At 31.5% G+C, this 12,706-nt stretch overlaps 1 protein-coding gene across 1 annotated transcript in view; it reads right to left on the bottom strand.

Moving 5' to 3' along the window:
- Positions 1-12,706, bottom strand: part of LOC106467641 (zinc finger protein 62 homolog) — a 56,443-nt gene that overhangs the window by 8,762 nt on the left and 34,975 nt on the right. The window contains exons 6-7 of the mRNA XM_022395837.1: positions 11,089-11,188; positions 7,414-7,523 (exon numbers count right to left, since the gene is read on the bottom strand). Of these exons, the coding sequence (XP_022251545.1) occupies positions 7,414-7,523; positions 11,089-11,188 (210 nt within the window). The remainder of the gene's footprint in view (positions 1-7,413; positions 7,524-11,088; positions 11,189-12,706) is intronic.

Here is a 12,706-nt window from a genome sequence, read left to right as displayed (position 1 = left end):
ACTGTTTATCTTTATTTTGTAAGATTGTTTTACACTGTAGGCCTCCTCTGCAAATGTCAGTGCAAGGATCACTGTTTATCTTTATTTTGTAAGATTGTTTTACACTGTAGGCCTCCTCTACAAATGTCAGTGCAAGGATCACTGTTTATCTTTATTTTATATGCTTGTTTTACACTTTAGGATTTTTAAAGTTGACATTTGAATGGTGTGGTATAAATGTTTGTAGCAATTAGTTGAACGTTATGTTTAATTATGGAAGTAATGATTTATTTAAAGTTATAACAGAAATTATGAAATGGCTTATAATTAGTTTGTATGTAACTGATTTTATACAGTTTTGTTTTATTTTATTTTTCACTTTTAATCCTAACCTTATCATTGAAAGTATAGTTTTAAGTAAAATGATAAAAAAACGTTTTTTTTCTTGTTTTAGGAACAGTAAAAAATTGGTTGTTTTTCTTCTAAATAGAAATATAAACCATCAATACTTAATTAACAGATTTCTTCTGACTTGTTAGAGTAATTAGGAAAAGGTTAACATGAAGTTTTTCTTGTTACTTTCAAACCTGGTGAAGAAATACCACAATACACAAATGGAACGAAAAGACGAAATTGGCCACGGGAAAAGCTAGTCGTAAGAACTTCAGTGCTTTTGAACAGTCAGCTTTGAAACAGATAGAACAAGTAAGTGTGTGTACTGTTCTAGCTTAGTAGAATTAATATAAAAATGTGTCACATTTGAAGATAATTAGCAATTTAAATATAGCATTAAGTTAAGCACATTAAAATTAACTTTGGTTTCATACCAAGCAATTAATAATTGAAGTTGCTGGACAGAACTGTATCCCGAAAAAAAAGGAATAAATATTTGAGGTTAAGAATAAAATCAATATTAATGTTATTAATCCTTACCATCAAATCTAATTTATAAATTAATTAGATAAGATTGATAATAATTACAGCTCACTTAAACTAGTTCACACCATAATTGTCGTCGTTCATTAAAATTGATGATGTAATTAGTGTCTATGTCTAATTGGGTTTGATGAGCCCTGATATTTATTGGTAAACATCATTTTCATTGGATAGCAGACATTGTGTGGTTGAAATATGATAGCATATTCTATATTGATTTCTTAGAATAAACAGTAACTAAAATATTTATGTTAAAAGAAAGTTTGTGTTCTCATGTTTGTTTTTATCAATTAAATGTTTTGAACTACCTTTAAGATTCGAATATTTTACTAGTAGAAATATTGACCTTTGTGCTTCATTTACATGAGGTTCTATAACATTTAGAGCACAAGAAAAATGTTTTAACATGACGATTTCATCATGTAGTGACAATAAGAATCTTGGTGATCCATTCTTTCCAGCCGTCATTAATAAAAATGGTCAATTTACTTGTATTTTTATTCTAAAAAAGAAAGTATCATGCATTTCAGAGGCTTATTGGAAACATAGTTTTATAAACAGAGTTTGAAAGTTAAGACACTATGTTGAGCACAAGCTAGTTATTAATACTTAAATGTGGAGATCGATAATATTACAAATATCATAAAATTTAGTTCTTAGGTAAAGCTATAAAACTATGTACATCTAGAGATAAATCAGATGTTTAAAATATACAAAAACAGAAATTTTATAACAAAATAATGTTATTATCATAAAATACTTCAAGCACTTTGAAAAACTTGTTCATTATTTTGGTAATTTTTTGTATTTGATACAAGTTATAAATGGTCCAGTTTTTAAAGCAAATATTGATCTAAGGAAACCAAGTATTCCATATAGTTTTATTCTCTCCAAAGTCTGGTCAATTTTATTACTTAAATGGAAATAAAAAAAATTATTGAAAACTTCTGATCGAAACAAGCTTGCATATCTTGGACCTAAAAATAATTTGTAAAATAAGTAACTACTACTATTTACTAGTCTAACTAAGAGCGTGTAGTGGCATAAAACAAATCATGAAGAGAAGAAACAAGTCTCGAAGTGATGAGAATGCATTTATTCTGCAGTTGAGTATCGTTGTGGTTTTAAATATTTCCGCTACTTGGCAAGCTGAGGAGATTTAGATTAGTCCTAAATGGATGTACTGCAAAATAAATCTTCATAAGTTTAAAAAATGAAATATATAATAGCAAACATTATAACCTATATATTAATTAAATTAAATGTACACGGGGAATAGAATTAAACATACTTGCAAGTCATCAAATTATTTTTTGTTTCGTGTACTATAATTGATTCCCTCTCCTTAGAAAACATTGATATGTGTGTGAGGATTTTTTTGTATATAATTTATTAATCTGATTTCTTAAAGATTCTAATGGACAAAGAAAGACTAATCAAGAGAACACAGTTAAAGAGATCCATCTATAAAGTTCTAGGAAAACCAGAAGAAGAATCCAAAGAAGTGGAATTTTCTGAGCAGGTTAGTGAAATTCAATTCAGGATGTGGTTTTAAACAACTTGTCGAGAAAATTAACCCAGATATATAACAAGTTATAATAGATGAGAACACGACTTACCAACTTAAGGCATATATAACAAGTTATAATAGACGACTTACCGACTTAAGACATATATAACAAGTTATAATAGATGACTTACCGACTTAAGACATATATAACAAGTTATAATAGATGACTTACCGACTTAAGGCATATATAACAAGTTATAATAGGTGAGAACACGACTTACCGACTTAAGGCAATTGGATCACTCACATCAACAGTCTTTCTCTCTATTAATTCCCTTAATAACTGATGGTAGAAATCATCGTCGTCATATATCTCACTATCATAATCCTTTAGATGCTCATCTCGTTTGGGTAGATTTTCCTGAAATTATGTAAAGTGTAGATGGAATGAAAGAGGATACATACACTCAGAGAAAACTTAAGTCGGTAAGTCATCTATTATAACTTGTTATATATGTCTTAAGTCGGTAAGTCGTGTTCTCATCTATTATAGCTTGTTATATATGTCTTAAGTCGGTAAGTCGTGTTGTCATCTATTATAACTTGTTATATATATATATATATATATATGTCTTAAGTCGGTAAGTCCTGTTGTCATCTATTATAACTTGTTATATATGTCTTAAGTCAGTAAGTCCTGTTGTCATCTATTATAACTTGTTATATATGTCTTAAGTCGGTAAGTCATCTATTATAACTTGTTATATATGTCTTAAGTCGGTAAGTCATCTATTGTAACTTGTTATATATGTCTTAAGTCGGTAAGTCATCTATTGTAACTTGTTATATATACCTTAAGTCGGTAAGTCCTGTTGTCATCTATTATAACTTGTTATATATACCTTAAGTCGGTAAGTCCTGTTGTCATCTATTATAACTTGTTATATGTGCCTTGAGTCAGTAAGGCCTGTTGTAAATTATATTAACTTGTTATATATGCCTTAAGTCAGTAAGTCCTGTTGTCATCTATTATAACTAGCTTACCAGATGTCAGTATCACTCATTCCGTAGCTTACCAGATGTCAGTATCACTGTTTCCTTAGCTTACCAGATATCAGTATCAATCTTTCCTCACACTACCAGATGTCAGTATCACGGTTTTCTTAGCTTACCAGAATACTTTTTAAACACTTGTGACAGAACATAGTCCTATGTTTAAATACTTATGACAGAACATAGTCCTATGTTTAAATACTTATGACAGAACATTGCCCTATGTTTAAATACTTGTGACAGAACATAGTCCTATGTTTAAATACTTATGACAGAACATTGCCCTATGTTTAAATACTTATGACAGAACATTGCCCTATGTTTAAATACTTGTGACAGAACATAGTCCTATGTTTAAATACTTATGACAGAACATTGCCCTATGTTTAAATACTTGTGACAGAACATAGCCTTATATTTAAATACTTATGACAGAACATAGCCCTATGTTTGAATATTTGTGATAGTACATAGCCCTATGTTAAGTGCTTGTGACAGAACATAGCCCTCTGTTTGAATACTTGTAACATGACATAGCTCTATGATGGAATACCTGTGTCAGGATATATCCCTGTTTTCGAATACTTGTGACAGGATATTGCCCTGTGTTTGAATACTTGTGACAGGACATAGCCCCATGTTTGAGTGAATAAGCAGGTTGTGGAATGCTGTAACTTTTTTCCCTATTCAGAAAGAGTACTTTCTTTTTTGTTTGAAATGTGGTTATTCTGTTTAATTTTGTTGTCACTTTTTTACAAACAGTAACATCTACAGACCTAAATTATTGATCAAGTATAACAACATGATTTTAAACTTGTGTTGAGTTTTGGTTGTCCTGATAATAAGTCTAAGTAACGTTTTCTGCGAATGTTTTCCAGGTTTATATTCTAGAAAACAGAGAAATGTAGATAATTACATACATGCCTAGGCATGAATTTTTCTTTCACTGTTTTTTGGGGAGTTATTTATAACACATAGAAAGTGTAAGCTGTTCAGACCATGTTGACCAAATGTGACCAAACCTATTATCATTACAATGTAAATTTGCCCTGAAGCTTTATTTCATAGAATGTTGTGATGGTGAAGAAGAATTGAGTGAAATTTTGGGATGGAACATTATATCACAACATTCTCCAAAATGTTACCAACCATTCTTTACCATCACAACATTCTACTCAGTATGCCAGAATTTATAATATAGTTCTTTGCTAATTGTCAAAATAAATGGCTTTTACTTATACTCTTTAATAGTATAAATATATATTACGTAGCTTAGGATTCTTCTACAGTAGGTGTTTGTGACTTGTTAGCGATGAATTCAACGATGAATAAACAGCACACACTTTACTTGTTTTCAAATAATATATATATTTGGAACAAGTTAAATATATGTACAACAAAGTGTTCACACTATAGAGAATATAAGCATATCGTAAATGTTATATCAGTATATGTATAGTTCTCCTCTCCTTGTCAAAAGTCCACTTAGGCCTGTTCAATTACTTTAGAATCTCACTTGACAAGCCGAACTATTTTCTCTAATACTATCATAATATTAGTCTGGTATGATTCAGTTACCATTGTGGTCTTCTTTCCTCTGAAGATCCTATGTTCCTTTTGTCAAAGTGAACTCAGGCTGATTCAATTACTTTAGAGTTTCGCTTTGATGGAATAAACTTATTTTTTCTTATTTCATTTTCCACTATTAGTTTCACTCTAATATATATATCAAACGTTAGGCCTATCACTTTTATATGTTACTTAACTTCACACCAGCAATATTCTATTTGCTTTTAACTGTCTAATACTCTCTGTCTACTGCTTCCTGCTCGTCTCACACTATTTATATCTTTATTACATAGTCGTCTGGCCACTTTCTATATTCTCGACACCAATTAGTTATTAACTAATTAGTTATGCAAGAGGCATGATATCTATCCGAGGTTCATGAGTAACTGTCTGAGCAAAGGAAGGTGTTGGAAAAATAGTCTAAATTCTCACTAGTCCACCCTTGATCTTCCACAAACTCAGACTCAAGAGGCAACAGGAGAAAAAACATCAGACCTCATGTAAAGCTCTATTCCTCTGCATGTAAGGAACTTTATGACTCCTGTGAAAGGTGGCCCACCAACACTTGGGCAACGTTAGAATCGTTACATGGTAGATGAGTGGTATCAAGCGACTCTGTGTCCGAGACATGAATGTGAGTGTCCATAATTGAAAAAACGTGTCCAAAATTTTTTTTCACAAAAATCAAGAAATTAAACAATAAACTCAATCTCCACAAAAAATATCTAAAATAATTCAAAATAAAATGCTGAAGGAAACCACAGTAAACATGTAAGACTTTCTTCATAATTTATGCCAGAGTGGAGCAAGCAAGGTAGAATTCATACCATTACTTAGATGGGCAAAGAAGAACCTTTCTTCAGGATAAAGCTAAAGTGTGTGAGAGAGGTTAAGTGTGTTTTGGAATAACAAAGCCAGAACAATGTACACTGGGAATGGGGAAGATGGGTGGGAAGGTGTGAAAAAGCGAGTATCTACTAGAAACACATTTTCAGGTATGCAAAATGTTAACTTCCTTGATCATATCTCACTTTCATACATTGAAAATGATGGAAGGACTGATGTATACATTAAAACTATGTGAACTCCCTTCGGAAAGTCCCTGAACAAAAAGCCTATGCAGTGTAGAATCCAATGCCAGGGTCTTCAAAGAGACACCCCCCCCCCCACTCCCCTTGGGAAACCACATCTCGTTTCAACCAGAGTGTATGCTTTGTTCCAAAGGAAAGAGTCATAAGAGTCGTTTTGATGTGCAGGATTTTGGAATGATCATTTGAGTACCTGCATACAAGTGATTCGTGAGACAAGAAATGTAGTGTGGTTAGGGAATGATCTGACTTTGACTCAACTGGATAGACACAGACATGGGCAATGAACCTGTCCAGCTACAGGAGGAAGGCACACTAGTTGTTTGAAGGGTGACACCACAGAAACAGTGCCACCATCACCTTTCTTCCCACTGTATTGTGCTGTACACAATCAACGAGGAACTCTGCAAGGTCCACCACTCCTGCAGTTAGAAACTGGTAAGTGGCATGGGTCTCCCATGCTCCACTTAAGGGAGATTGAACTGTAGAGACCCGGAGAAGTGCCTTGATTCCCATCAAATGCTTGCTGGAAAGGTCTAATGTAGATTTGAAGAAATAAGTATATTCTAGAAGACCACACATGTGGTAGGATCCTGAAAGATGGTGATTAAAAAGAAAATGTACTTATCATTTTCAAATGTGGTGTATAAATTAATGAATATTGGCTGAAGAGAGTCAAAATCCAAAAGGAGACAAAACAGCCAGATGAGGAAAATGAATGTATGCAGATTTATCCACATGCCAACCAGAAAGATCTTGTTCAAGTGTCTGGAAGAATGTGATGTAAGAGAGAGAGAGAGAGAGAGAGACAAATGACGAATCTGATGCAATGTTATGTAATAAAGCTTGTGAGCATCAATATTTAGTGAAGAATAAGCAAACCAAAGGCTAAAAAGTGGATCACAGTAGGGCTGGCAGGAGGAAGAGACTAGTGGATAGAGTGATATCAAAACTTACCTCTTTTACTGACAAAGTTGACGATTGACAAGAATGGCATATGGAGGAAACTACATAATCAGAGAAACTAATCCCCTGGGCAATGGATCAGATGAATCCCACATGGGAAGATGAATGGATGACAGTAGATAAAATATAGTAGCATTGATACTTCACAAAGTGACACACAACACAGAAGAAGTTGTATTGGTATTATCAGAAGATAAATAGTAGCAGGAATATTACTACAAACATCTCACTATATATTATACTCTAGGTAAATGAAGTACAGAAAAAAACATTATAAACAACAAAATATAATAGTTTTAATATGCAAGTTACCTCAGCTTTCTCTGTAGCTCCATCACATTTCTCTTCTTGTTCCTTTTTTGATACACCAAACTTCAAACTGGCATGTGAAGATCTTTCTTCTAAGGAGTCAGCTTCTGTTTCTAGAGGTATAAATAATGTATTTGTCTATAACAAGACAGAATATAACTGCTATGTCTGACTTTTCTCTAGTTCTAAAATCTCTTAAACTATCTTTACATTTTTGAAAGAACTGATCATTTTTGGTTTCTATTCCTCAGAAGCCATCCCGGGAGGATAATTAACATCAAAATAACCATGTTTATTGGATTGGCCCAGACTTTTATTACTTTAGACAATTCTCCTTGCAACCACTGTACTGTACTGTAAACAATCTGATATATCCTCTCCTGTTGTGTTCTCAAAAGTAGGATTATGATAAACTCTATGGGAATCTTGGCTTATTGCACCACAGAAGCATGTTTGCTATCGATAATGTCCTATTATGGTATAACATAAACAGTCTAATGACAGGAGCAGTGATTCATTGCATTATGTTTGACAGGTTTCTATTTGAGCTGCTAACAGTAAAATAAACATAGGAAATAGATGTGAAAATGTTAGAAGTAGAAACTCCCAGAAGTACTTTGGAACTTCTTGATCAATAACATAAAAAGAATGAAAAACACACTGGTCATGTGAATCATGAACAGTAAACCAGAAATACTGAAATTTAAATCAGTAGAAAACCATCATAAATATTTGATTAACAATTTTGAAACACATCCATTATTTTGAGTTTTGAGTTATTTTGAGTGTCAGTGCTTAGGAGGAGCTACTGTACAAGGAAGTTATATCACCCTCCTGTTGGTGGAGGACTATCATTGTGTGATGATGTCATCGTGCACTAGTGCAATTAACATTAAACACATGGTTTTTTAGTGAGAGTTAGCTGAAGGCTAGTGGCATGTAAATCTCATAGAGATGTGTGTAGCATCAAGTTATTCTACTGAGGTGATGTAATGACTCGGAAGTTTAAAATAGACATAGGTGAAGGAATGATCAATAGATTATTTAAGTTTGCTGATGACATTAAGTTTTTGGATGTTGCTAAATGTGAGGAGGATGCTACTATTTTACAAAAGGATTTGGATTATTTGGTGAGTTGGATGAATAAATGGAAGATTCATTTTAACTGTGGGATGTCATAATTAAAATTATGAGTATAATTTTGATGGGAATAACCTTAACAATGTTCTGGAAGAAAAGATCCAGGTTTCTTGTTCAAAAGTCTCTTTAGCTGTTGCTATGGGAGGGAAAATATAATTTTACGTTATAACTACAGAAATAATGAATACAAGTTTCAAAAGATTATAATTTTACTGTATATGTCATTGGTTAGGCCACATTTGGGGCACTGTCTTCAGTCTTGGGCTCCTTACCTTAGAAATGACTGTTGGAAAGGGTTTAGAAAAAGGCTACTACGATGATACCTGGGATGGAAAGGTTATGAGGATAGGTAAGATCTCTGAACTAGTTTTCTCTTGAAAAAAAAAAAACAGTTAGAAGGGATCTGATTGAGGTGTTGAATATTATTAAGGGAATTGAGAGTTTTGATGTATGATATTTTTTTTATTTAATGATACAAGAAGTAAGACTGAGGGACACAAATATGCATTTTAGCAATTCAGGAGTCATCTTCAGCTAACACAGGATGGTTAGCCTTCAAAACATTTTGCCTTCAGTTGTGGTAGATACAATTAATTTAAGGAAGTTTAAGGGAAGGCTCGATAAATGTCTGAATGATAAGGGCAGGCTTTAAGTTTTTTAGCGTCTAGTTAGACAGTATGGAACAGGTGGACCAAATGGCCCTTGTCATCCTTTAATGTTATGTCAAGAAGGCAGATATTCTGACAGTGGTATAGGTATTGGTTCTCCATTAGAAGGACAATGTAACAAATGAAACTGATATAAAAAAGTAAGATGATGATAATAAGATCTTCCCAATTTTCACTCAAAGCTAAACCTCATGAGATATTGTTAGTTTTACATTAAAAATATTGTTAACAGTAAAGATATCCAATTGAAGAAATAATGTATTCTAACCATTATAGGTTCAACTGTTAGTCTTTCACACATCTGTTTTCTTTTAATTTTATTGTTTTATTACTGACCTTTGTTCCATTAGGTGCAGGAAAAGCAATAAATCATTACATGATGTTAGCAGTAGGAAGGTTACAAAACATCTTCTGTCTGAAGGTCAGTAAGTGCCAAATATTATGTGCAATTGCATTCAAAATATGTGTTAGTGCAAATTTAAACATTCTAATTTACTCAGAAAAGTTTAAAATTTTTACATTTTAGTTACCTTAATAAAAATATAAGACAAAAAATTAAAAACTCAACATAACATATCCTAAGACAGAATTCACATGAATAAAACACCAACTAATCCCCCTTTTATATCCATGGTTAGATCTGAATAAACTGATCAATTAGGGCCAATAAAACATCAACAAGAACTGTTGTACATTCATAGTGTGATAAAGAATAATGCATCAATTAAAGCAGTAAATGCTTTCAAAATAAGAAATAAAATCACAGACAAGGTGGGGAAGTGGTGAATTATGGACAAGTATTATGCTATCACTGCACTACATTAAGGAGATTCACAGCTTTAGTTCTTATGACATTGACAAAACATGTTCTACTGAACATGATACAAACTGTGATTCATAGGTTAATTAACCTGTTTGGAAATAATGTATAAATAAAAAAATATATACATTTACAGATCTTTTATAAAATTAAAATTGTGATAGTTGTTTACAGTTATGGGTAAAAGTGTGTTTCTTAACACCAGGTTAAGATTTGAAATTAGTAATTCTCAAAGTTTCTTAGCACTTACCTTAAACACAGCTGGACTATTAGCTTGATTAATCAACTTACCTAGGAGCATTACATAAGTTAGTGTTGGTAAAATAATATGTAAATTATAATGATAAATATCACAAAAACAATCAACTAACTGGAATTAGTGTTTCTGATTATTACTATCTTTGATTATTCCAACTAAAGAAAGTTTCATGTCAGAATAATTACATACTTGAAAGTAATCAATTAATGATCCTAAAAATTAAACAATTAGTATATTTGACTAATCACTTAGCTCTAAATTGAAACAAATATCTTTATTTTTCAGCTACATTTTTTTCTTATATAAAGAGTAAATTTATATTACATTGAAATAACTTATTTTAGCAGTCTTCCACTTTTATTAGTTTTATTAACAACATCATCAATTTATTACAAATAAGGTAACTGTAGAAAAAGATCAAACAAATGTTGTGTTTTGATTTGATAAAAGTACTTTACTATCAGTAGCTACCCAGTTAATCCAGTAACTCTGATACTAGACCACATGCACTTGATTAGCAGGTCTCAAGTTTAATCACACCCAAGTGATGGTATAGAAAATAATTAATACACTGTCATTGGTTTCATGTTTTTCAAATCAAAGACTAAAATAATGCAACCTAATTTTATTGGCACACACCTCTGGGACAGAAAATCAAATCATATTATAAATAAGAAATTTTCAACCAATGATGAAAAATTCAGAAACACTGCTAAAATAAAACAGGTAAAATTTACACTATTTGTGTTGGAAAGAACACAATCATTTGGTTTATGAACATACACACTTACTAACAAGTAATGTAATTGTTTCTTCACTTTCCATCAATTTGATATCCAACAAAGTATCTTCAGAAAATGGTTCAACCTTTATCTTTAACAATTCCATGGTTCAATCAGAGCTTCATTTTTATGTTGTTATCAAAGTTTGTAGTTCGACTACTGAAAAATAAAGTAAAAATTAATACTTGCATCCTTCAAAAATATCAAAACAAAGACTTGAACAAATACTGATATCAAATTTCACATTATCTTTATAGCTTTCATATTAACTTATATGCTATTTTTATGTCTTTACATTAAAACTAAATCCTCTTTACCTGACATGAAGTGGATTTGAAACAAAATGTATAGTAAGAAACCAAAAAAATCATTACCACTAATTTCACGTATTCTCAACATGTATATTATGACTGATAATTAGAAAGGTTCATCTGAACCTTTTTTTAGTAGTGTGTTACAACATGAATATCATTGTAATTATTATTGCAAGAACAAAATCTTGATAATTATTTAAGATAAAATCAAGAGTACTCTGTGAGAGACCACTCACTCTTCACCCAGCTCTTAAAAATGTTGAGATGAAATAATAAAAGTTATATCAAATGCCAAATTAAATTAAAAAATATAAAATAGATACAACTGAATGGTAGAACTAACAAACCATAATTATATGGAAATGTTTGAAATGAAGTCCAGTTTCTGTACACTTAGAACTCTAGTATTACCTCTAATACTGGAACTTGGAAGTGTTAACAATAACATTCAAAGTGTTGGCGTATAGCGGAGGTACAAGTGTATTAGTACAAGATGAAAGAAGGAAATGAAAGTATTACTGATTCTAAGTTATAAAAAAAGGCTATTTTGAATATTCTTCACAATAGCAGAAAGTACGTTCTAGCTACTAACTATATTCAAGTTTCAACAGTTTTAATAAGCAAATTTGAATTTATAGTTGTGTACCCATACAGACAGATAATAAGATACCTGTTAGTTGTTTAGTGTTTCGAGTTTTAGTTTACTTATCAAAACAAATCCATATCAATACAAGATTTGTTAACCATTTTCATGCTATCAACAAAATGAATACTACCTTTGACAAACGACTGTGAAACAAAACTCTATTGATGTTCGGTAATTTACAGCTTCAGATAACAAAGTTTTAGAAGACATATAAGATAGCGAATTCTACTTTTATTTAATTATTCCCTCTATCGTTTATTTCAACTATGATTTTTTTATCCATTAAATTTAAAGAACTAATTCACCTTTTGGTTAGAGAAAATTTATTGTGATTGCGAGTATGTATATACGTATATTAAAACTGACACAACCTTCCCCTAGCGGTGTCGTTCAGAACCTAATATTGTGAAAGATTATGTAGATTAATGGTAATAGCAAGTCACTTGAGATGTAACCTCGTGGTCTAGCCCCTGAATAAAAAATAATGTTACGCCTCGGTGTTCGTTTGTTAATTTTCCGTAGAAATTCTTTCCGAAAAACTTTAGCGATACAAGTCCTTTATTAAATAAAACTAGTTTATTCTTTCTTAATACAACTTTGCAATACACTTAATTTCCACAGTCACGCTATAACTTTAACAGACGCTATAATTCACAACAAACGATTC

This window comes from Limulus polyphemus, unplaced genomic scaffold (assembly GCF_000517525.1).
Source record: "Limulus polyphemus unplaced genomic scaffold, Limulus_polyphemus-2.1.2 Scaffold2688, whole genome shotgun sequence".
Taxonomy (NCBI): Eukaryota; Metazoa; Arthropoda; class Merostomata; order Xiphosura; family Limulidae; genus Limulus; species Limulus polyphemus.
The sequence above is the reverse complement of the archived record's forward strand: the minus strand, read 5'-3'. Positions and strand labels throughout refer to the sequence as shown.